Genomic DNA, 23,088 nt, shown 5'->3' with positions numbered 1-23,088 from the left:
ATGCTTTTTTGTTGGTTTCTGAATAATCTTTGCTAGTCAGTTTCAGTTTCTTAGCTGTGATCTCTGGCGCAACTTTTGAGATTTCATTATCTTGGAGCTGCCGTCTGAGATCGTTGCTGAGGAATTGACTCTGTGGTGCTATAAGTGCAGTGGACTTGTTGCTTGCTTATAGTTTGGATGAAACGATCAACAGTATTGAATTCTTCCTTAGTAATATAGTATTTTGCTTAATCAGCACAGGCAGTTTTTTACATTTTGATGTCTTGGAACCGCTAAAGGCAATAAGGATTTAAATTCTATTCGACTGAACTGTAAATACTAAATACTACTAATATGCATACTCTTCTTGTTTATTCTGCATACATTTTCTGTTCTTTGAGTTTGTAAATTTATGCAATCTGTTGTTAACTTTTAACTTCCATAGTCGACTAGAATTCCTTAAATGTCGTCAAAAGCTACAAATTCTGTTGGAATTGAAATTCAAATGGATAGGACCGCAATCAACGATATAGCGAAATCGACAGTCCTGGAAAGCAAAAATGCGCGTAATTTCATTGAAGCAATGCCCGAACTCAGATTTCAAGGAGAAACACCAATTAGAAATGGTAAAGACCTTGATGATACTGCCGTTGCAAAAAGTGTTAAAAGGAGCTTTACTGTTACTAGTCCGTTGGAAGAGTCAAATTCAGTTATGAATTTAGAGAAAACAGTACAATCAAGCATTAAAAGATCAATTGATAACATAGTTCCGTGTATACTTGAAACCATTAGGACACAACTGCGCAATACTATCAGTGCGATTGTCGATGCCAAAAATAGTGACCTAACAAATGAACTCTATTGCAAAGTCAATTTGGAAGATGTCTAAGCTCGTAGAAACGTATAACAGAAGATATAATATCAAACTGCTTTGGCTATATCCATGTTCAACTGGAGGTAAAGAAAATTACCAACAGACATCGAAGTTGTTTGTTGATGTTAAAGCGAACATAGGTATGAATTTGAAGGAGGAAGACATCTCAACTGCGCACCGTCTGCCGTCAATTTCCGAAAAAAACCAATAAAAGCAAAATTTGTGCGCAGAGTAACAAAACTTGGCTTCATGAAAATGAAAAGAAACTTGGCTCAATCGGACACTTACAAAAACGTCAAAGTATTTGAAGATTGGAGTAAAGCGAGAGCTAATTTTATCAACTTGATGAAGGCAGATGATAGAATTAATTGAGTATGGGCAAGGGAGGGCACTTTGTTCTATGAGTGGAAATTCGACAATTTAGCCTACAAAAATCATGGTTTGTACGAATATGGAAATGATCTCAATTACAGCATAGAAAATGTACTAAATTTTTTCAACTCCTTTATTCCACCACCACGCGCAAATATCATTAGTCAAATTTTTCGTCAGCCAACTTTCTCACACGAAAAACAGAAAACCCAACATTATTCACCGGTGCCCTCAAGTTCTTCAAATTTCAGTTTTCCAGACTAAAATTCTCGACAACGATATTGTTTTCGTTCCCAATATTGAAGGTACAAAACATAAAAGTAACAAAAAAACAAACTATCCTCAATGGAAATGTTAGATCTCTTAGAAAAAATTTGTTGAACCTAGAAGCTTTTATTTATAGTCTTGATATACAACCTGAGGTAATTTCTTTAACTGAAACCTGGATTTCTGAAACAGATGAAACTTCAAACTATCTTGTTACTGATACAACAGTTTTGTAGCCACGAATAGGAATCCTAAAGGGGCTGCAGTCATGTTGCAATGTAACAAATTTTGTAAAACGACAACGGAAAAAAAGATTGACTTTCAGGAACCTCTTTGTGTAGATATCTGCAAAAATAAAGAAACATTTAAAACTATAGTTGTATATAACCCACCACACTCGAACAACGTTGAATTTGTCAATGTGATCGATAAATTTTTAGAAAATCTAAGTTCGAGCAACAAGTCAGTCATTATTTGTGGTGATATGAACTTGGATATTATCAAAAATAATTTGCTGAGCAAAAAATGATTTAACAGCATTACAGCAAATGGTTTCTGTATTTCTTCTGCCGAACCGACACGTTCAATTAATGAGTACAGTTCTTGCTTGGACCATTTCATTTATCAAAATTTGGGTAAGCATATTTCTGTAGAAGTCCTAGAACATCAAAATTTTACTGATCATAGTCCCTATATTCTAATGTGGCAAACAAGTGAAGATATAAATAAAAATGATTTAATGTTCCGAGATGCTAGCTTTGTAAGAAATCAGGATGCTGTGAGCATTTTTAAAATGGCATTGAAAGGTTATCTTAACAAAAACAGTGACATTATTTACAAAAGTGTCGATCCGTGCAATGCTTTTCCACATTTAATCAACTTTTAATTAAAGTGACACAACACTTTGCTCCTTTAAAAAGTGTCGGTAATAAACAAAAAGTTCCGAAGTGGTTCGATAATAGGTTAAAAAACTTACATCAAAAAAGAAACCATGCTTATTATAAATATAAAGAAAACAAAAATAACAATGACCTGCTGAAGAATTTTAAAGAGTATAGAATAAGGCTGGAAAAGCAATTAAAGTGGCGGATAAAACAATTCTATCTAAACTCTTTCCAAAAACGTTTAGGAAACTCTAGGCAGACTTTCAAATTACTCAATGAGCTTAAAGGCAAATCATATAGATCACAGAATTTTCCAATCCTAAGCAGCTGTTATCAGAAGTTTGATGAACCTTCGGATAAGAATAATGCAAGCGAGTTCAACATTTCTTTTTGCTTCCATAGGATATCAAGTCAGTAGGCACCTAAATAAAAATTTCCAACCTTCTTTTCCTAGACACCAATGCTCCATGTATCTTTTACAAAACTACTGCGAGAGAAGTGGGGGAAATTAAAACCAATTTTGACAACAAGTAATCCTCAGGTATTGATGATATAAATAACATACTAATAAAATTAACTTCAGATGTCATGAACCCCTACCTGGTGTTTTTGATAAATTTTTCTTTTGACGAAGGTATTTTTCCTAAAGAACTGGCTGGAGCAAGAGTTCTCCCACTGCACAAGGAGGGGTCTATACTTGAACATAAAAAATTATAGGCCAATTTCAATTCTCGTAGTTTTCAGTAAAATTTTTGAAAGAGCTATGTACAATAGCCTGTACCAATATTTTGCAAAATTTTCTTTATTTTATAGGAACCAGTTTGGTTTTAGATCTAAGCATAGTATAATTGATGCACTAGTTGAGCTAACCGAAACTGTTCGCATGAGACAATAACATTCAACCATAGTTGGTTTAATTTTGGATTTAAAAAATGCTTTTGATACTATCAATCAAACATTTCTTTTGGAAAAACTAGAGAGATATGGAATTAGAGACAACTGCTGGAAATGTTTTAACTCTTATCTGAGTAATAGAATGCAGCAAGTTGTAATTAATGGTACTTCTTCTGAATGGTGCGAAGTCAAAAACGGTGTTCCTCAAGGATCGTTTTTGGGCCCTCTTCTGTTTTTAATTTATATAAACGACCTTGCTTTAGTCTGTAAAAATGTTGAAATTTTACTTTTATTTGACCATAATAACATAGAAGCAGTTGGGTGATCTGCTGAAAATATAAAGTCTGATTTAGATAGCATAAACTTTTGGCTTGAGAGTAAGAAGCTTGTGTTTAATCTTAGTAAAACAGTTCAACTTAGCTTGAAAAAACGCCCAGCCAATCTTAGCTTTCAATTGAACAAAACTGACATCAAAATTGAGCATTACTGTAAATATCTTGGGGTAAAATTAGACAGTAAGTTCTCCTTTCGAGCTCATATCCATCATTTCCAAAGTAAATTAAGTAAACAATGTGGTATACTAGCTAAACTCAGATATAATGTTCCTCGGAATCAACTGATTTCATACTACAATTCAAATGTGACACAACTAATTCAACATGATGCCTTGGTTTATGGTTGCTGTACGTACTCAACCCTTCTACCGATCTACTTACTGCAGAAAAAAATTTTAAAAGTAATATATTTCAGAAAAAAGGCGATCACTGCGAAGATATTTCTATGAGGCACTCGTTGTTGACTATCTACGAGTGACACATATACGAAATATTTAAATTTGTTCTGAAATCAACCAATGGTCTGCACCAGAAAAATTTTTGCAACAATTTGTTTCAATTTAGATCGAACGACCGGAAAACTAGAAGTGGGATTCTTAACTTGCTAAAGAAAATGTTTTGTAAAAAAAAGTTGGAGCGCAATTCAATACGTTTTAGAGGTGCTAAACTATATAACAAATTAAAGAGAATGCAGATAATTCCCGCTAATTTAGAAAATGGTAGCCAAGCTGAAGTGACAAGTTTCTGTCATAAATTGAAAAATCTGTTGTCGAACAATGAACTAATTAGATTCGTTTTTAACTGAAGCGAACAACAATGTTGAACATGTGCTAATCTATTTTATTGAATTGATATCCTATTTGAATAATTTGTTTGCTATATTATGCATGTATTTAACGAGCGTATATCAAGTCATCGTTGTCAATAAATTATTGGGCAAATTGAAAAAGAAGATCGCTCTGATCTCGTTACTTGTCCACGTTGCTTGTTTATTTACAACTATTCAAGAACGAAATTAATTCTTTCTTTCTTTCTTTCTTACTCCCCCAATCTTAAGAGTGATTTCATGTTGGTCAGAGAAAATCAGAACTCCTTGCACAGGTAATCAGAGCCTTTTTCCTCCAAATCAGAATAAAACCTTACAGAGTCATGATGAATTGGAGAGGTATCAGGAGCAAGCTCCAATCTTAACCAGTTTAAACATGACGCAATCTTCTGGAATTGCATTGAAGTGAAGATAGTTGCGACGATACTACGAGTCACGGCACCCGCATTACACTCATCCAATGAGAGGTGAGTTACAGAAATGCTATATCTATAAATTGGACAAAATATCTGCAGGTAACGAGCCGATATCAAAAACTGATTTTTTTAAACATACATTTAGATCAATTGCGTCTCAGAAAAGGAGAGTTTCAAAAATTTGGGGGAAAAGCCATTTTTCAGTCTGTTGCTGTTCTATATGCTTTCATTTGTTTTCAATTCGAAATCGGAATTCTAGCTAAAAATTGCATCTTAGCAGCGCAACGCTTTGTTTATCTGATCACTTTAAAATTCACAACTAAAATTTTAACCCTTGTGACAAAAGTTGTTTGTTCTGATTTTATAAGTTAGAGTTCAGGCAATAATTGATTTTTGATTTTAAGGTTGCTTGAAGCTACCTAGATTGTGAGCGCATTCTAGTTTAGGGTTTTTTTTGCTGTCTTGTGGCAAAAATTACGTTTATTAATTTCCGGAACTTTCCGGGCAATCTAATTTGAAGACTTGTTCAAGTTTTGTGCTTCTAATTCCACTGGAAATTGAAGTGGTAGGCTTAGTTACACCGATGAAATGAAAGAAGCAAAAACTAGCACTATTTGAGCGTGAATTCTTTGCCACTTTTGAGTGAGGAACGTTTTCAGCTTATATTGACGTGCGGCGATTTGGGTTTCCTTTCCACTGTTTTTGTTTCTTTCGATTGGATTTTTTACATTGTTTTCAAAGGATAATAGTTGGCAAGAAAAGTTCTAGCTTTTGGGTATTCTGAATTTTTGAACAGCGGCCATATACCTACAATCATATTACTAATGAAGATTAACAGACTAACGTCAGGTGAATCGCTCTCGAATGACAGACGGGGCAATTTAATTTAGAGGGATGTAGCTTATGAATGTAATATGGGTGCAAAAAACGCCACACCTTCAAGTCGGCAGTCTGACATCTTAACCACTCAATTCCAATGCCTTTGAATTCCTTTCACTCAGAATCTCTTTAGCAACAAACTTTATTTCAGAACGAGAGCAAATTTGATCACTCAAAAATGAAGAACTGAAGCGTGAAAAAGTCACTCAAGAAGTCAAAACATGCTCTAGAACAAAAGCGCAAAAATCGCAAAAATTTTAATTAAAAAAAACACACGTTTACAATAATTGCTTCAAACATCGTTCGAGAGCAATTAAACAAAAAATTTTCTCATATCCGTCCTAGAAAATCAAAAGCGCCAGACGTTAGAACTAAGCGACGATGCAGTTCATGATCAAGCAAAGGATGAATCACCTTTATTACAAGTACCATGGCCAAAAAATTCGGAGAGTAAAAAACTTCAGTTTAGTCTCAGTTTAGTTGGAATAATTGTTTTTTGCATTACCTTTGCAAGAGCTGTGGCCGGTTCCACAAGTCCCTCCCGTGGAATCCACAACTGCATTACACTGTGCACCCACTGGAGAACTTGCAGCAGACACAGTCCACGCAGCGGCCGACACCGAATCCGCTAACACTTGGTATACAACTCCAGCAGTGTTCTCCGGATACGACACAGTCTGTGGAAGATTCACCAAACTTCCCACTGTTGCATTACATATTCCAAACAGACACAGTACTGCGTCTAAAGAAATGAACTTATAGTTAATGTTCAAATCGTTGATTCTCTTACAAGCACTAGGTACCCTACAGGGGGCACCTAGAGAAGACAACTTCCGTGTAATTTACAGAAATCAGAAAGATGGGTAATGTTAATTTACCTATTTTGCTCCCCCTCGTCAATTGCTCAGTTAGGTGTTTAAACATAGTCATGCCTCTGCTGGCTTGGGGAGGATGGTTAATAACTCAAGTTTAAATTAATTGCCATGAAGGCGCTCTCCTTTTTTTAAAATAGAAAACGCATGTGTTCTGAAGAACTTCGAAATAAAAATTTTTCCGATTTTTACAACTATGTCGCCAACGCAACGTTTTTTTTGACATCAAATTGCAAAAATATCAAACCGTCTCTGGATTTAGGGAAAAGTTCAGTGAATTTAATGATTGGAGCTCAACTGTTTTTAACCTATTTAACAACAGTGACAACTTCAAAAGATTTTTCGCATAGCCGCCAAAAATAAAATATTTTGCAATTCTGTCAAATTTTGATATCAGATGTTAATCCGCCTTCTTCTTCAACGAAAACTGAAAGTGGCCACAAAAAATTCGGAAAGGGAATAATTACTTAAATATTTATGACCTTAAAAATTGATTAATAAAGCTTCAATTATCATTACTTTCCCATGATCTTTTTAAAACTCGCAAAAAAACTGAAGGCAAAGGATATGCTGAAGAACATCACTTATGCGGACATCTCCAAAATCCAAGAAAGAGATGAAAAACTAACTCAATTAATTTTTTGGACAATTATTTTGGAAAAACACTTAACAGAAACTGCCAGCTGTGAATTACTTAATATTGATCCAATATTTCCAATAAAAAAACTGCGGCTGGAGATATGAAGAATGATGCACTAAAATGAAAACTGACTGGCTAAGTATTCTATAGATCGAGAGTTGAAAATGGCAAAGTGAAAACTTGGACTTCGTATTGTTTTGAGATAAATTCGAAAAAAGGAGCATTAGAGCTGTTTATATTGGCTCTGCATTTTTAACAGTGGATAGTTAAACCGCTGTCATCTCCGTACAATAAGACGTTTTTTTGAAATTGATATCTACTATACCTGCGCCAGAGAAAAAAAGCGTTCAGCAAAAAAATTTAAAATTTTCCCTAAAAATTGGACTCACAATTTTCAAATAAATCACATCAAAATAAATTTTCTTAAAAATTCAGGATCAGCTGATCACTAGCTCGGTTCTAAGGATTTAATATAAAGTCAAATAAGGCAATGTCATGACTTGCAAGCTTTACTTTACGCTGATACGCTAACGATCAATGTTTTAACTGCCAGATAGCTGAAGCACCCAACCTTAGAGAGCCACATTTTCCTAAATAAATGCCAGATTTTAAAATTTGCAAAGTTCTTAATTCAAGCAGGGTTAAGCAAGAAATCGCCAAATTGTTTTCGAAGAAAGCCGCAAAAACCCACCCTTCACACCATGAAATTGTCTCCTCAAAACAGCTTCGGTGAATCGCATACTTAGAAATTAAGCCTGTCCGGGCGCTACTGTTTATTCCGTTGTTTAGGACGAAAAGTTAAAAGGGTCAGTCAGACAAAAAATCGGTCAAGCGAAAAACCCCTTAGAAAAATACCAAAGGACTAATACAATCACTTCCATAATAATTTTTGCCATTTCAGTTTGAAGATTCACTGGTTGAAAATTTTTGAGTAATGATCCAGTAGAGTTGTAACAAATTCAACTTCAATATAACAGCGACTCAGTTGAATTTCATGTCAGTGAGTACTCAACAGCATTCACAAAGTACAATTAATCAACATGCTTTAAATGTAAAGTACAATTAATTGTTCCGACCCACCTGAGGTGTACTATAAACTCAAATGGGTTTTTTTTGTTAAGTCAATTTTCACCGATCGATATATTCATCTTAGAGAGTTGCGAGTGGTATCATTATAAAGCCCGCCCAGCGTAGAAAATAGACCTAAAAAGTTTTTTATTTTACTTTTTACTGGGACTAATCGAGGTTTGAGTTTTTGTGAATAATAGACGGAATTCCGTTGTTTTTATTTTCCTTATTTTTTGACCAATTTTGGTCAATTTTGTAAGCAATTGTTAAAATTGTCAAAAACCATGTTATCGATTTTACTCTAAAGAATATAGAGGGCTTGTCGATTGGTTTTATCCGAGTCTTTTGGCTAAAATTGTTGCTAAGTTTTTTGAAATTCAGGCTTTTTAAAATCAAAAATGGCTCCTAATGCGCTTTTTTGTCCAACTTGGCTTAAATATACCGGGATTAGAGACCTAACATCCACTGTCGCAACTTTTGAAAACTTCAAAAAGGGTTAGTTGTACTTCCGTTTCTTATAGAAGTCTTCTGGAATTAAAATTTCGTCGGTTTTTCGAAAAATTAGCTCAATAATTTTACAAAATTCGTCATTCATTTTTCGTTTATTGAAATATTTCATTAAACAATTAATCTTTTTTGCAAACGTATGGAATAAGGAAGCGTTTTTGCTGGACGCGCAGGAAAATTGAGGCAAGTTTTCGACTCATTTTGGATTCTTAAAATCAATATTTCGTCGGAATATATTGGGGCGCGATCATCTTCAAAATCTTTTTGCATTTTTGTTTTGCCTTCATGTCATTGTTTTTGCAGCTTCATGACTTCGTCTCATTAATCAGAGATCCAATTAATTTCTTCGAGAGCTATTCGTGAACCTATGCAATGCTTTCAGTTGTAATCAATCGCCTCTTAGGACTTTGATTATATTTGTTTTAAGATAATGTCATTGAAATTTTGCCAATTTTTAAATCTTATTTCCGTCAACGTGTAGGGTATATACAGGGCTTATTCTCAACATATACAGGGCAATATTTATTAACATATTCCAAGTGAAGTAAAAAAAACTCTTCATAGTGATACTGATTCTTAACCAATGGTTTCTTGGCTTTCTTACTACGAAAACTCAGTTTTGAATTTTTTGCATATTTGCCTGTATTTGAGGTTGCATTTTTTCGTTTTTCAAATTATCAAATTGAAGATAGCTACAAATGGCACAAAAAAGTGAGAAAAAAATGTTTCTAGATTTCAGTGAATAGCTTACAGTTTCAACGGCTGCAAAACCGTTCTCTCGCAAAATCTTTTAGATTTCTTTAGTTTTGCTTCTAATTGTTGTATCTTTTGTTGTCATACGGCATATTCGTGACAACCAAAGCCTTAATTGCTGTTTTGGAAGTTTAAATGAACCCATTCACTGGTTCCACTTTATAGCTAACGTTCTTAATGACTTTCAATTAATAATTTTTACAAGATATTTTTGTGTTCTTCCTGATTTTTGTTCTCATTGTCGTCAACAAGTAACTTTCTCTCACTGCTGACAGGTCTCATCGTTTTTCTGATGCGCCGAACATTATTTGCACAGTAGTTTAGGTTTGACTGATGTCTTTAGTGCTTAGAAATAGGTTTTCTTATGAATTTCTGAATTTTCGATACTGATCAATATGTTAGGTTTTCTTGCTTCCCTTTTCACAAAAACTCTTTTCAAAAAAATCATTTAATATGAAAGGAGACCCAACCAAAAAATTCAAATCTTTTGTCAATTAGTAGTTTTGAACGGTTTTCAATGTCTTATAGTTTTAATGGCTTCAACACTGTTGTTTCGATGAATTGTTTGAAATTATAAGTTCTAACAATTATTTTTGGCGTCTTATGATTTGGTCTCACAAATAACAAGTACAACTGGCTTCCTGAGAAGTTGCAAATTAAACTGTTTTTCTTTTATGTTAAAAGACCATGGTTTGTTTGAATTTTTGACAATTATTTAAAAAAATCAGTGGATTTATCAGCCTTGTCATTTTTATCTTATTTCTGTCAATTTTGTAGCTTGATCTCTTTACCGACAAGGCGCATCTACTTGCAAGTGAACCTCAATCCAATTTCTATAACTGTTTTATTTCCAAACAATGATTTCTTGGCTTTGGTACTACGCATTTTCAAAAAAGTTGATTTGGGATATTTGCCCAATTGTGAATTTTTTTGTTTCCTTGCCACATTTTTACACTAATGGGGTGGCCCAATTGGCGTCGAAAAATGAGCAATCGAAGATCCCTAACGCTTTCCGTGAATAGCTGATGGTTTTAACAGTTGCGACACCAGTTTGATAAATTTGATTTTTTTTTCGTTTTTGCCGTTCTTTTTGTAGTCGCCTGCCATATTATGGATAATGACAGGTCTCAATTGCTTTGTAAGAGGTGTAAACTAACCTCTTTAATGAAACCAGTTGATACGTATTGGTTTTAATCAATTTGAATTTGATTGCTTTCAAAAAGAAACGTATTTTTGAACTTTGCTCTTTTTGTCGACCTGCTACCACGTCTTATTATTGACAGGTCTCATATCTTATCTAAAGAAGTGCAGGTTAATTTATTTAGTTCAGATTTTATCTGGTTCCATTTTCTTTTGTTATTTAGTAATTTTTAAACGAATTTTGGTGTTAATTATTGCTTGCTATTATTTGATTTCTATGTTTGTCTTGTCGAGTACTCCCATAAATGGCAAGTCTCATCGGGCCTCTAATCCAGCATTAATTTTTTCCCTTAGTTGGTTTTAACGACATACGATTGTTTCTATCTCTTCTTCATTTGGCAGTTTAGCGGGGTCAGAAAATTATGTGCGAACGCACATTAGCGAGCCTCCTTTTTGTTTTTATTTTCAAAGAAAAATTGCGACTTTATGTACTTATACCCGAGTACACACCAATTTTCTGAAGCAAAAATCCGCTTTATATAATCTAATATGAAAATTACCCGGATATATCCGAGTAAAAGGTTATGTTTGATTCCCGCACTTTCATACGAAGTCCCACGATAATTATGATATTTATCCTCCCGTCGCATTTAGTTTTTGGGTCTTTCCCATTATCACCCCGCCCCAGCTTAGTAGGTGCATACAATTTGCGCCCCAACTCACATGCTATATGATTACAATAAGCAATTTTTGGGTCTTTCCCATTATACCCATCGAGCTGTGTGTAACCCATTCATGGCTGTCAGATCTCCTCTTATCCAAGAGAAATGCGCATTACAAGACTAAGGGAGCGAAGAAACAGACATCGCTTGATAAAAGCAATAGTAGCATTCAGCCAGATAAACTCCATAAATGACCCTCAGTTAATATTTAAACTGTATCGTCGATTGTTTCTACAATATCAGGAATTTGAATTGAATTTTAAAATTTCAAAGTTAGAACCCTAAAAGTTGAATGAAATTGATACTTACATATGAGAGCTGTGACAGCTCGCACTGAACATATGGACGACGTCATGCAGTAGAAATAAGCCACGATTAACAAAAGTTCGATTTTAATTTTCGATACTTGACATTACGTCACACAATTCTGTACAATTGAATGAGTTTGAAAAGCTTTGTAAAACAGTAGAGAAAACTTTGAATTATTCTTCAACTCGCACGTACGGATTGTAATGTTTCTGTGCCATTAGCTACTCAAACTTCTCGATGTCTAACTTTTGGCTCGTAACATGTTCGTTGACGTAATTTTACCAATTTACGTTAAGCAAGAACAGTACGCAAAACTTACACCAGTATGCTCGTGCTCAAAGCATTAAAATTTTTTATTACATATATTCAAAAAATAGAACAAGAATACCCAGTCATTTTAGACAGCAAAGTAAAAAATTTTTGTTTGTATTTCTGGAAAGTTTCTAATTGTAGTTGAGGTTTTTAATTTTAAAAGCGTGAGCTACTTTGCTTATTTATAGTTGGCACCTTTCTTGCAACAAATTTTCTTTAGGAGAAAACATGATGACTAAATATAGCAAATTTGCTATTTTTGATATTCAAGTGGCACAAATATCAAAAATTTTTCTGAATAGAAAAAACTGTAAGCAATGAATAGCAGAAAAACAGAATTTCATAGAGCTCATTTTGGTTTTAAAAAAGAGTTCGATAGATTTCCATTGTTGCTGAGAAATACATATAATCGTATAAAATCTCCTTTGCTTTTAATAATTCGACCAACGTACAAACACATAGAACACATGTATTTTCCAAGAAATGCGAGACATCAAAATGACTGAACGGAAAAAAAACTGTCATTTTCAGCGTTCAGGTAGCATATTTCTCGCAAGATTTTCTGCCAAAAAATATCACACATAGAAAGCAAAATCAGCCCTCGTGATTATCGAAGACATATTTTCCTGGTTGATCAAGTCTTTAATTGCTTTTCGATTTTGTCAGCCATTGTGAGAATGAGGGTAGCATTTGTTTTCGAAGAACAATACGTGGCCAATTTTTAAAAAAAAATTGAGGATATGTACTCGATTTTGGCACGTATTTGCACGACGTTTTTTCAGATTAGAGTTCTAAGCGTCTATGGCATCTAGTTACACTAAGCTAATTTAGCTTCGAAATTGGATATAAGTTGAGTCACTTTTCACGATCCTTGTTGTTGGGGCTAGCGTGAAAACTTCCACAATATAAGTCACTAGTTTCCACAATATAAATAACTCATTTCTACGTCATTTTCCCCCCATGATTACAGCATCTAATAGTCGAAATGAAAGAAAGCCCGATAGGTAACTAATTCCATTAATATCCCTCCCGATACTAATGGTGGATTAAGCAATCAATAAGCGGTTTTGCAATTAACCATAGCACTGTTCACAAGAAAAAGTAAGAAAAAGTTTTTGAATTTGGCATTGAAGCCTTTTTACACGATATAAGTAACTTTTTTGGAGTCTCGCAGATTACTAAAAAACATTACATTAGCATTCAATTGTTGTGGTTGGAGAGGATTTTCCGTTGGAGGGGAGAGTATATCGAAATCAGTGAAATCATTAAAATCATTTACAACAGTTTGGATGCGGTTGAAGTAAAACTTGGTGAACAGCATCTTGCCACATGCAATTACACCGAGATGAGCAGTTTGGCTACTGCGGAGACATCTGTCAGATTCAGCACGACTGAAAAATTCACCGAAAGGAATGCAACTTGGTAGGTGATAGGCCTCTCCAAGAGGGACGAAAAAATTTTATAATAACTATAACCAAAGCACTGGCATAACTCCTTCCACAATAACTTTTCTAAGAATCTCAAATGGGTGGCGTCAAGATGCCAGGCTGGACAAGCATAGAGGAGGGGAGACAAAACTATATTCCTTCAATTAAAACTGGTATATGAAACGTGAAAAGTGTGACCAAATATTGTCACTCGTTTCCACAAAACACAAAAGTTATTATAAAACGCAAAATCCAACTCTTTCTAATGAACTTGTGAAAGTTTAAGCATTCTTGCTGGTAACAGTTTTATGGATCAGTTTTGTTTCATATTTTGAAGGCAGAATCGTTCGTTTATCACATTGTTTGCTTAGTTTCGATAAATTTTATTGCTATGCACAGCAAGCTTTCTTAAAACTATTTCGAATTTAAATTCCGAGAACAAAATCCATCTTCGCATACAGACATTACATTTCTATATTCAAATAATAAATTAAAGTATTGAATGAATAAGTAAGGTTTCAATGAATAAGTAAAGGAGGATGGGTAATATGTTTTTCCCACTGTGAATTTCCACACAAATCATGCAAACAAATTTTAGAAGAATTTGAGCAGTAAAAGCTGTACATCTTGAAATTGATATTCAATTTCTGTCTAATTTGATGTTCAGCTAACTCAATACTTATCATATTACCAGAACTCATGAGAAAGTTACTGGAAAAACTGTTTACTTCTTTATATAAATAGACACGGATTAGGCAGAAAAAATACATCAGGGACAAAATCGCAAACAAAACGCAAACTCGTGAGATTAACTTTTCAACCAACACAATTTCCATGGCTAGTAAATTTATACAGCTCATAAGTAACTCTGGTTTTCATAGAGGGAAAATATGCACAGCGGCTGTTGTTTTTCAGATATATAAAAAAACACATCAGAAAACATTTTGGTGTCCAATTCATTTAATAACGAATAAATCATCTTTTTTCAAATGAAACCTCGAGCAACATAGAAACGATGGGGACAAGAAAACTAAAATTTGAAACTGTAAGTTCTGAATGAAAACAGAAAGCAACTCATATAAGACAACAAGGAAGCTCAGTAATGTGCATTTGCACATAAAGTTCCGACCTCGCTCATCCACATTTTTGGCATAAAAGTCTACCAAATGAGGAACAGATAGAAAACCTCCTGAAATTCAAGTACTTTTAAAAAAACAATAGGTATGAACAGAAAGATTGCCTCCGACGCAAATAACTCAGTGGAGTAAAAAAAAATTCCACATTAGATTGAAGAGATCAGCCATTATTAAAAAGCAAACTGTTGTCGTGATTAACTATTTGTTTAAAATGCTTGATTACTGAATATAAATTAGACTGAAAATAAAATTGTTTTTTGAGAGAGTGAGTAAATTTACGTCGAAGACAAATTGATTCTACAAACGGCACGTGTCTTTAAATTGTGCGACATCAAATTACTTTGTATTCAAATCGAATAATTCACATTATGTAGGCTTCAACATTCCGCCTCACTTGAAGTATATCTTCAACTTTTCAGATCCCATGATGAGTAGTCGTAGATGTTCGAGAAGTGTGAATAAGTCTTGTATCGATGCCAATTTTCATTAGGCCGATCAACTCTTGCAAAAGATCCGAAAGTCCCCAAACTTTGTTGAGATGCGTGTTGGATATAGCAGCGAGTTGAATGAAGAGCATGATGAGCCGTTTGAAGTAGAGGAAAGTGTCATTCAGTATAATGACAAAAACGATAGGAGGGCACATTTTCAGGCGACTTGCTGGAGTCGTCTGGAGAAGCGAATCATTTGCTTGGAAGATGCGAAGCCCTGTCCCACCTTCTTTGGGTCCCTGAGGCATGAGCCTTTATACCCACGCAATTATACGAAGAGGGAAGAGAAGGGTGGTCATCAATGTTGGGTGAAATCAGATTTTGATGTCCATGATGCTGGCCTCTTTGTGACTGATGGCAGGACTCTTGCACCGCGGCATGTAGATGGTGTGCCACCCTTGTCTGTCGTTGCAACGCTATTTGCTGGTTTCAAGATTTGGTTTGTCATCCAAAGGTCAAAATTTGCTCGCTTGAAGACCAGGTTATGTAGTCGACTTGAAGATTTGGTTGATGATACCGGCAAAGAGCTGAGATCTTCTTTGCTGAGCATCGGGTCGGCGAAACATTGTACTTGCACTGGTTGGCTGCACACTCTGTTCTGACACTGCTTGATAAAGGGAATAATGGCTCGTTGAGTATAATGATGTCTGCGAGCTTGCTGGCTGATAAAGATGAAGAAGAGAGGAGAAGGTTGTACTTCAACCAACATTATAAGCCATCTTGCTGTTAAGGTAATTATTCATGTATACTAAGAAGACCTTTTCTTCGTTGCTCGCCAGTTGTAACTAAGCAATTAAACATCATTGTAGGGTATGGAATGAAATTTTGAGCATATATGTTGAGTAGTTTTGAGGAATTAAGTCAGTCAAATCTTTGTTAGAGGAGTAAGAGCAAAACAAATACGTGAATAACTCTGAAATAAGTGATTGTGAGCGTACACTGAGTACTGATTTCGGATGACCTATATAGGGGTAAATCATCCTGTAAGGGAATTTAATCCACTGTAACAACTTAAAATTTGTGGCCATTTTAAGTTGGGGGGCCGACTAAATTTCGACCTTTTTTGAAAAACATGTGTCATCCTTCGAATTCTTAATTCCTGCGGGCTGATATTTGTACCAAGTAGCTACTGGTGACGTAGAGTTTTGAATAAGATCCCTAATTTTGAAAAATTTTGCAATAAAATGGGGTAAAATTTCTAATAATTTGGCGCTTTTCCTAGTTTTTGAAACATAATCAAGTAGAAACTTCTACTCTACTGGGTTCTTCAACTCGAATTGCAATTTGCAGATTTTGAGAGGAAGCTTCCAAAGCTTCACTACTGTTCGCATCAGCTCTCCACTTGTTGTTTTATGCTTAATAACTCGAATCAAGTTGTCGTTCCCACCGTATGTTTCATTGATTCGACTAAGTTTCCATTGTAAGGCTGGTAGATTGTCCTCTGCAATGAGTACCAGGTCATCTTTCCCATCCCTGAGTCCCCTTGATGCCATTTCTTCCTGACTTGAATGGATGCAAGATAGTCTCTAGACCAAGATTTCCAGAATAACAGTTTCATCTTTTCTAGAAGTCTGTAACGTTCTGGTAATTTTTCTTCTCCTTGAGGCTCACTTCGTCGTTGGTTGAATCCTAGGAGAGGTTTTCCAACGAGGAAGTGGACTGGAGTCAGTGCTTTGATATCATTGGAATCATTTGACATATCAACGAGGGGTTGGGAAATGAGCACTCCTTCTATTTGTACGAGGTATGTGTTAAATTCCTGCATGGTTGGTACTTATGTGCCAACTACACGTCTGAGTTGATGCTTCATTCGATTAACTGCCGCCTCCCACAATCCTCCGAAGTGTGGAGAACGAGGGTGGATGGTTACCCAGTCCATGCCTAGCTGCGAAACATAGTTGAAAATTGAATCATCTGTTTTCTTTGCGTTCAAGGAGGGTTTGTAGTTTCATGAGATCATTTCGAGCACCAATAATGTTTGTACCATTGTTCGTGAACAGTCCTTCAGGTGTTCCTCATCTGCGTGAACCGCTTCTGCGCGGCTATGCATGCAGTTTTTGTTAGATCGGTGACTGTCTCTATATGAACTGCTTTGGTAGAGAAGCATACAAAAATTGCAACACACGTGTTCTTTTTCGGTTTTGTCCTGATTGGTCCTGCAAAATGAAGTCCTGTATGTGTGAATTGGATTCCTGGAGTGATTCATTGCCACGGTAGGTCAGCCATGATGACTTGGAGTGGAATTGAATTGAAATGATGGCAGCGAATACATGCTTTGATGACGTCCTTCGTCAAGTTTCGTCCATTGATTATCCAAAATTCTTCACGACTTGCATTGAGAGTGAGGAGGCCCCCACCATAAAGCGTGTCTTTTTGAAAGTAGTCGGGAAAATGCTGCCAGTTTTAAATTTTTGCTGATGATAGATGGCAACTTTGTATTCACTGAATTTCCCTAGTGATAATCTTCCTCGGACTCTAATGGTTTGATGCTCGTGGTCAAAAAAGAGAGCCAGATTGAGTAGGGAACTCTTTTTGCTGAGTTCCTCACCATCGCGTAGAATTTTGTATTCTTCAGTGTCGTCCTCTTTCTGACTTTCCGAAATACAAATCTTTTTGCTTCGGCGATATCATTTGATTAAGTTTCATAATGCCAAGGTTGCTTCAGAAAGATCTGCGATGCTTTCGTTATTTTATTTCGTGAACTTTCGCTGTTGTACGTTGTTCAGGAGCATTGTTTGTATACTCTGGTTGTGGTGGGCATATGATTGTTTCTCCAGGAAGAAAATCTGGTCCCTTCCACCACAATGAACTGTTGATTAGCTCTTGAACATGAGTTCCCCTTAATGCAATGTCTGCAGGGTTTTCTTTTGTAGGGACGTGTTTCCGGTTCTCCCTTGGCATTATTTCTTGTATCTGTGAAACTCTGTTTGCAACAAAGGTTGTCCACTTTCTGGGTAATTGTGCTAGCCATTGTAGGACAAATGTAAAATCGGTCCACGAGAAACGATCCAGTTTGGCCATCGAGCTGGCTTTCAGGGCTGCTTTTAATGACTGAAGTAGTTTCACGCCAATCGCCGCTCAAGACGGGGTAGACGTAGTGTTTTGACTGGTGTAACCTTCGTTTTTGCAGCGATTAGGTGAACTGCTACATCGCCATCCATGGTTGTTATCCGGCGTACACACAACCAGCAAATGCTTTTTTACTTGCGTCAGTGAAGAGAGGAATTCGAATTTCTTGATTGTTCCTTTCGATGTCACACATCTAGGAATTTTGAGATCACCAAGTTTTCTCAGATTCACACGAAGAGAACCAAGTTTCGAAACTTTCATTTGTAAGGTTGTCCTCCTAACTGAGTCCTCGTACCCAAAGTTGCTGAAGAAGAAATTTGTAGTTGATGATGATTGGACCTAGCCAGCCAAGTGGGTCAAACAGTTTTGAAGCATCTGGCAGGAGCGTTCTCTTTGAAAATGCTGTGAGTGTTTCAAGCTTTGCGGTGTAGGTTAGAAGATCTTGATTCGTTGTCCAGCTTAGGCCAAGAGTCTTGACTTTATAATCTTTGTCGAGGATTTTTGAACTGTCGTTAGTTTCGCGTAGCTCCTCCGACAGAGAGAGAACAATGCTTGGTTCTCTGGAAGACCATTTCCTCAATGGTAGTCCGTACTTCAAAAGTTCTGCATTGAGTTTTGTGACCTTCATGTGCGCTTCATCGATAGATGCTGCTCCCCCTAAGTAGTCGTCAACGTAGAAGTTAATATGGATTGTTTGTTTGAGGTCTTCATCTGCTGTCATTGAGACAATTTCTTGAAGGCAACTCGTTGATTGAAACGCTGAGGATGCTATTCCGTACGTCACACAGGTCATTCTCAGATGCTTGATTGTTTCTGTGGTGTATCTCTTCAAAGAAATCTGTTGAAGTCCTTGTCATATTCGTCAAGTGCAAATTGACGATACATTTCAGCAAAGTCAGCTGGAAGTAGAATTTGACGGAAGCATAGACGAATAACATGGAAAAAGAGATCTGGTTGCACTGTTGGTCCGACCATGAGGCAGTCATTGAGTGACAACCCAGACGTTGTTTTAGCCGATGCATCGAAAACTACTCGTAGCTTTGTTGTGGTTGAATCTTCTTTTCGAACGTGATGATGTGGAATATAGTAGCTTTCACTTTCCGGTCTTTGAAGCTCTTCTCGGGGAACTTCTTCAATATGTTTCATGTCCAAAAACTCCTTGATGAAATCACGATACTGTTTCTGAGATGCTAGGTCATTCTCGAGCTAGAATCGTTTTTCTGCCTTGTCGTAGCTGTTACCTAGCTTTCCAGTTTCTCTTTTGAAGGGAAGTTTCACAACAAATTTTTCATCTCGATCTCTTGTTGTTTTCTGAGTAAAATACAGTTCACAGATCTGTTTTTCCGGCGAAAGTTGTTTGTATATTGGAACTTCCTCTGTTTCCCAAAAGGAACGTAGATCAACGTTTGTTTGAACAACTACAACTGCTGTTTGCGTTCTTTCCAGTTTTTCTGGAGTTTGTCCTGAAACTGTCCATCTGAAAACTGTGTATCGCAGATGAAGCCCATTATATTCTTGTCGTTTGCCATCGAGGATGATGTCTTCAAAAATGTCAGCCAATAATCATGTCAACATGTTTTGGAGTGTTAAAACTCGGATCAGCTAATTCCACTGTGATCATTTGAACGCATGGTTTGACATTTATCTGCTCTGTTGGTAGCAGATCCGTAAATTTTGGCATGACAACCGCTTTAACATTTAATGCTTTGTTTTCCGGCACTATGAGAAGGCTGACTATGGATGTGTTCAACTTTTTCGAAGAAATGATGCCACTCATGTCGATTGTGCATTGTTGTTTGGGAAGTCCGAGAAATTGGGTAGATCTCTCTGTGATCATACATACTTGTGCACCACTGTCAAGCATTGCACGACAGTACTCGATTTCGTTGTTTGGTTGCTTGATGGGTATCATGGCTGTTGGCAGTAGAACTGTGTTGAAAGATGAACTTTGATGACAAGCGTTTGTTGCATTGTTTGACTTTGGGTCTGTACTCTGTTGTCTTTGTTCATCGTGCAGAAGTGAATTATGTCGTCTCGCACAATGCTTGCATGCCCCCTTTGATTTGCAATCTTTTGTGCCACGGCCTTTCCTCATGCAGTTAAAGCATACTTTGTTTCTGCGTACAAGTTCGTTTCTTGCATTGACGTCCATTGCTAGAAATCTTGAACACTGATATAGTTGATGATCCGTTGCTGAGCAACAAATACATTGTGAAAGTGAGGATTTGTAGCTTTGGAGCTGTATTTCTGCATAATTGACTTGCTTCTCTGCTACCTTATCCTTGTTTGTTGCATTGTAGTTGTATGCTGATTCGAGGGCTTGCACTCTGCAATTGATGAAGTTGCGTAGTTCATTAATTGACTTCAGATCTGTTGAACCGCTGCTTTCGAGCTCCCATTGACGTCTGGAGGCAGGATCCAGCCTCTGTCAAGACGTGAACCCACATGTAACCAGGTTGCATCTTGAAGGTCAATGCTTCCCGGGCAAGACAGTTTTCATCAAACGTGTTGATGAGTTTCTTCAGTTGTTCCGCTGATTCTTGGTGAATGCGGGGTATGCTGAAGATTGCGTCGAGATGAAAATGAAGAATTAGACGTTTGTTTGCGTGTCTTTTAGAATTTTGAATCCAACTGCATAGTTGCCACCGGAAAGAGGTAGGTGGGTAATGACTTGTGCAGCTTCCCCGTGCAGCCAGGCCTTTAAGTAGCTTAGCTTCTGAACGTCTGACAATGTGTGATTGGTGTCCACGGCTCCTATGAAGCTATCATGAAATGGGGTACAGTCTTTGTACTTCCCCGGGGAATTTGGATTCCACTTGCAGCCTGTCTCGAACACTGGGGTTCATTGATTGGTGAGGCAATTCAGTCAGGCTGGCTGAAGGTGACCACAAGTCTTTGTAGCTTCTTCACTTGAGACTGGACTCGGAAGAACATATCATCGGAGTCTTCCATTTCTTTTGCCATCGCCTCGTCACTGTCCTCTGTTTTTTAAATGATTTCTCTCTGAAATCTTTGATGGGATTGCGTCGACTTTCTGATGTTTCAAGAAGAAGGATGTTGGCTGTGTCTTATACTTTGGTCAGCAGCTCTTGAATCTTTGGAGCGTTCTTTGTTACTACTCCCATGTTTGCTGCTCGAGAGCGCTTCAACTGTTCAAGGGTTTTTGACACTTGCACTTCTGTTTCCATTCTGGGGTCTTCCCGTGGTTACGTTGCACCAAAATGTTGTCGTGACTAACTATTTGTTCAAAATGCCTGATTACTGAATTTAAATTAGACTGAAAATCACTGTTTCTTGAGAGAGTGAGTAAATTTACGTCGAAGAAGTCATATGATTCTACAAACGGCACGTGTCCTTAAATTCTGCGACATCAAATTATTTTGTATTCAAATCGAATATTTCACATTATGCAGGCTTCAACACAAACCAAGACGAACATCAAAACCAAACAACAATACAGCAAACTCAAATTACAACCAAAACTTTTTCAATTTTAAAAAAACTAAACTTATTAACAAAGTCAAAATAGTGTCAGATAAAACTAAAAAGACACAAAATAATTTTTAATTCACTAGAAAAGTTATGGGACAATCCATTATTAGGCTCGGTAACATTTAGACAAAAAAGAACAAAAAAGACAGCAAAGTCAATAAATTCGCTTATTTTTTTAAAAAACAAAAAAAAATTAAATTCAATGTAATGAAAACCATTAGATATCAATTGAAGCTATACAAATGATTTGCGATCACAGACGCCTCTATAGGAGGGCATTAACACCGGTCATTATTTATTATTTTATGCGGTTACAAAAAGAGCAACAAATAGAAACAACAAACATAACTTCAATCAAAACTTCCGAGAAAACGCGGTCGAAGCCTTAAAGCCTTATTTTGCACTTCAAGATGTATTCGCTTGACCCATCCTTTAACGCCGATAATGTGAAATGCGACCTCTCATTAATGAGAATAGGTAACAAGCAGACAAAAAGAGAAAAAGGCAAAATCAAGTAAAATTTTTGTATTTTTCGAAAGGAATTATTTTCCAAGTCATGAAAACCATTAGCTACAAAAAAAATAATTAAATAGGTTCGTTTAATCGTCCGAAGGAAGCGCTTTTTAATCAGAATATGTCATACGTCTACAAAAATAACGTCCAATATATTCAAAAATCAAAGAGTTTGTTTTTTTGCGAAAGACCTGAGTCGAAGCCAGTAAATTCATAACGAATTCTTTTAAAACATTATCTTTACACTTAGATCTTCGCTCAACGACAATAATGTCATATGTGACCTGCATTTAACAAGACTAGGTAAAAAATTGACAAAAAATGAATAACAATTGTTTTCAAAGTCAAGAAAGCCATTAGCTATCTCCTCGAATCAGAATATAGTTCCATTCATTCCTCCACAAAACAACAAGGAGACCTGTCATTATCCAAGAAATTTCATACGACTAAAAAGACAAAGTAAAGACGAGAGTTAAAGACGAATGTAAAAATTTCAACAAAATTCTTCGAGAAAGGGTGTCGAAGCCATTAAAACCATAATCCATGTCTTTAAAAACTTCAATGTGAATATTGTGCCTGGTTTTGAACGACAAAAATGGAAATTTTGAACTGTCAATAATGTCATAATGTGACAAAAAAACGTGAAAAAAGGTCTAATGCCTAAAAACAAAAAAATGTGAAATCTAGTAGTGTCAAAGCCAGAAAACCATAACTTAACACGTAAAACCACAGATTCAATTTTATTTCACTAGAAAAAAGAGGAAGAAGACGCATTCTTTCTTTCCTAACACTAAGCTACCAGTTGACCAAATTAAGAGAAAAATAGTGGCAAAGTTCAATAAGCCATTGTTTATTAAAATAACAAACATTTTAAAAAGTCCTAACGACCGTAATCAATTGAGAAATGAAACTAG

General features: G+C 36.1%; 1 protein-coding gene across 1 annotated transcript in view; it reads right to left on the bottom strand.

Moving 5' to 3' along the window:
* Positions 1 to 11,933, bottom strand: part of LOC142334910 (uncharacterized) — a 66,886-nt gene extending 54,953 nt beyond the window's left edge. Inside the window, exons 1-2 of the mRNA XM_075383238.1 lie at positions 11,738 to 11,933; positions 6,232 to 6,468 (exon numbers count right to left, since the gene is read on the bottom strand). Of these exons, the coding sequence (XP_075239353.1) occupies positions 6,232 to 6,468; positions 11,738 to 11,783 (283 nt within the window). The 5' untranslated portion in view covers positions 11,784 to 11,933. The remainder of the gene's footprint in view (positions 1 to 6,231; positions 6,469 to 11,737) is intronic.
* Between the last annotated feature and the right edge of the window lie 11,155 nt (positions 11,934 to 23,088).

The sequence above is a fragment of the Convolutriloba macropyga genome, chromosome 2 (genome assembly GCF_964194025.1).
Source record: "Convolutriloba macropyga chromosome 2, txConMacr16.3, whole genome shotgun sequence".
In the NCBI taxonomy this organism is placed as follows: Eukaryota; Metazoa; Xenacoelomorpha; order Acoela; family Convolutidae; genus Convolutriloba; species Convolutriloba macropyga.
Note: the sequence above shows the minus strand (reverse complement) of the source record. Positions and strands in the feature narration are given on the sequence as shown.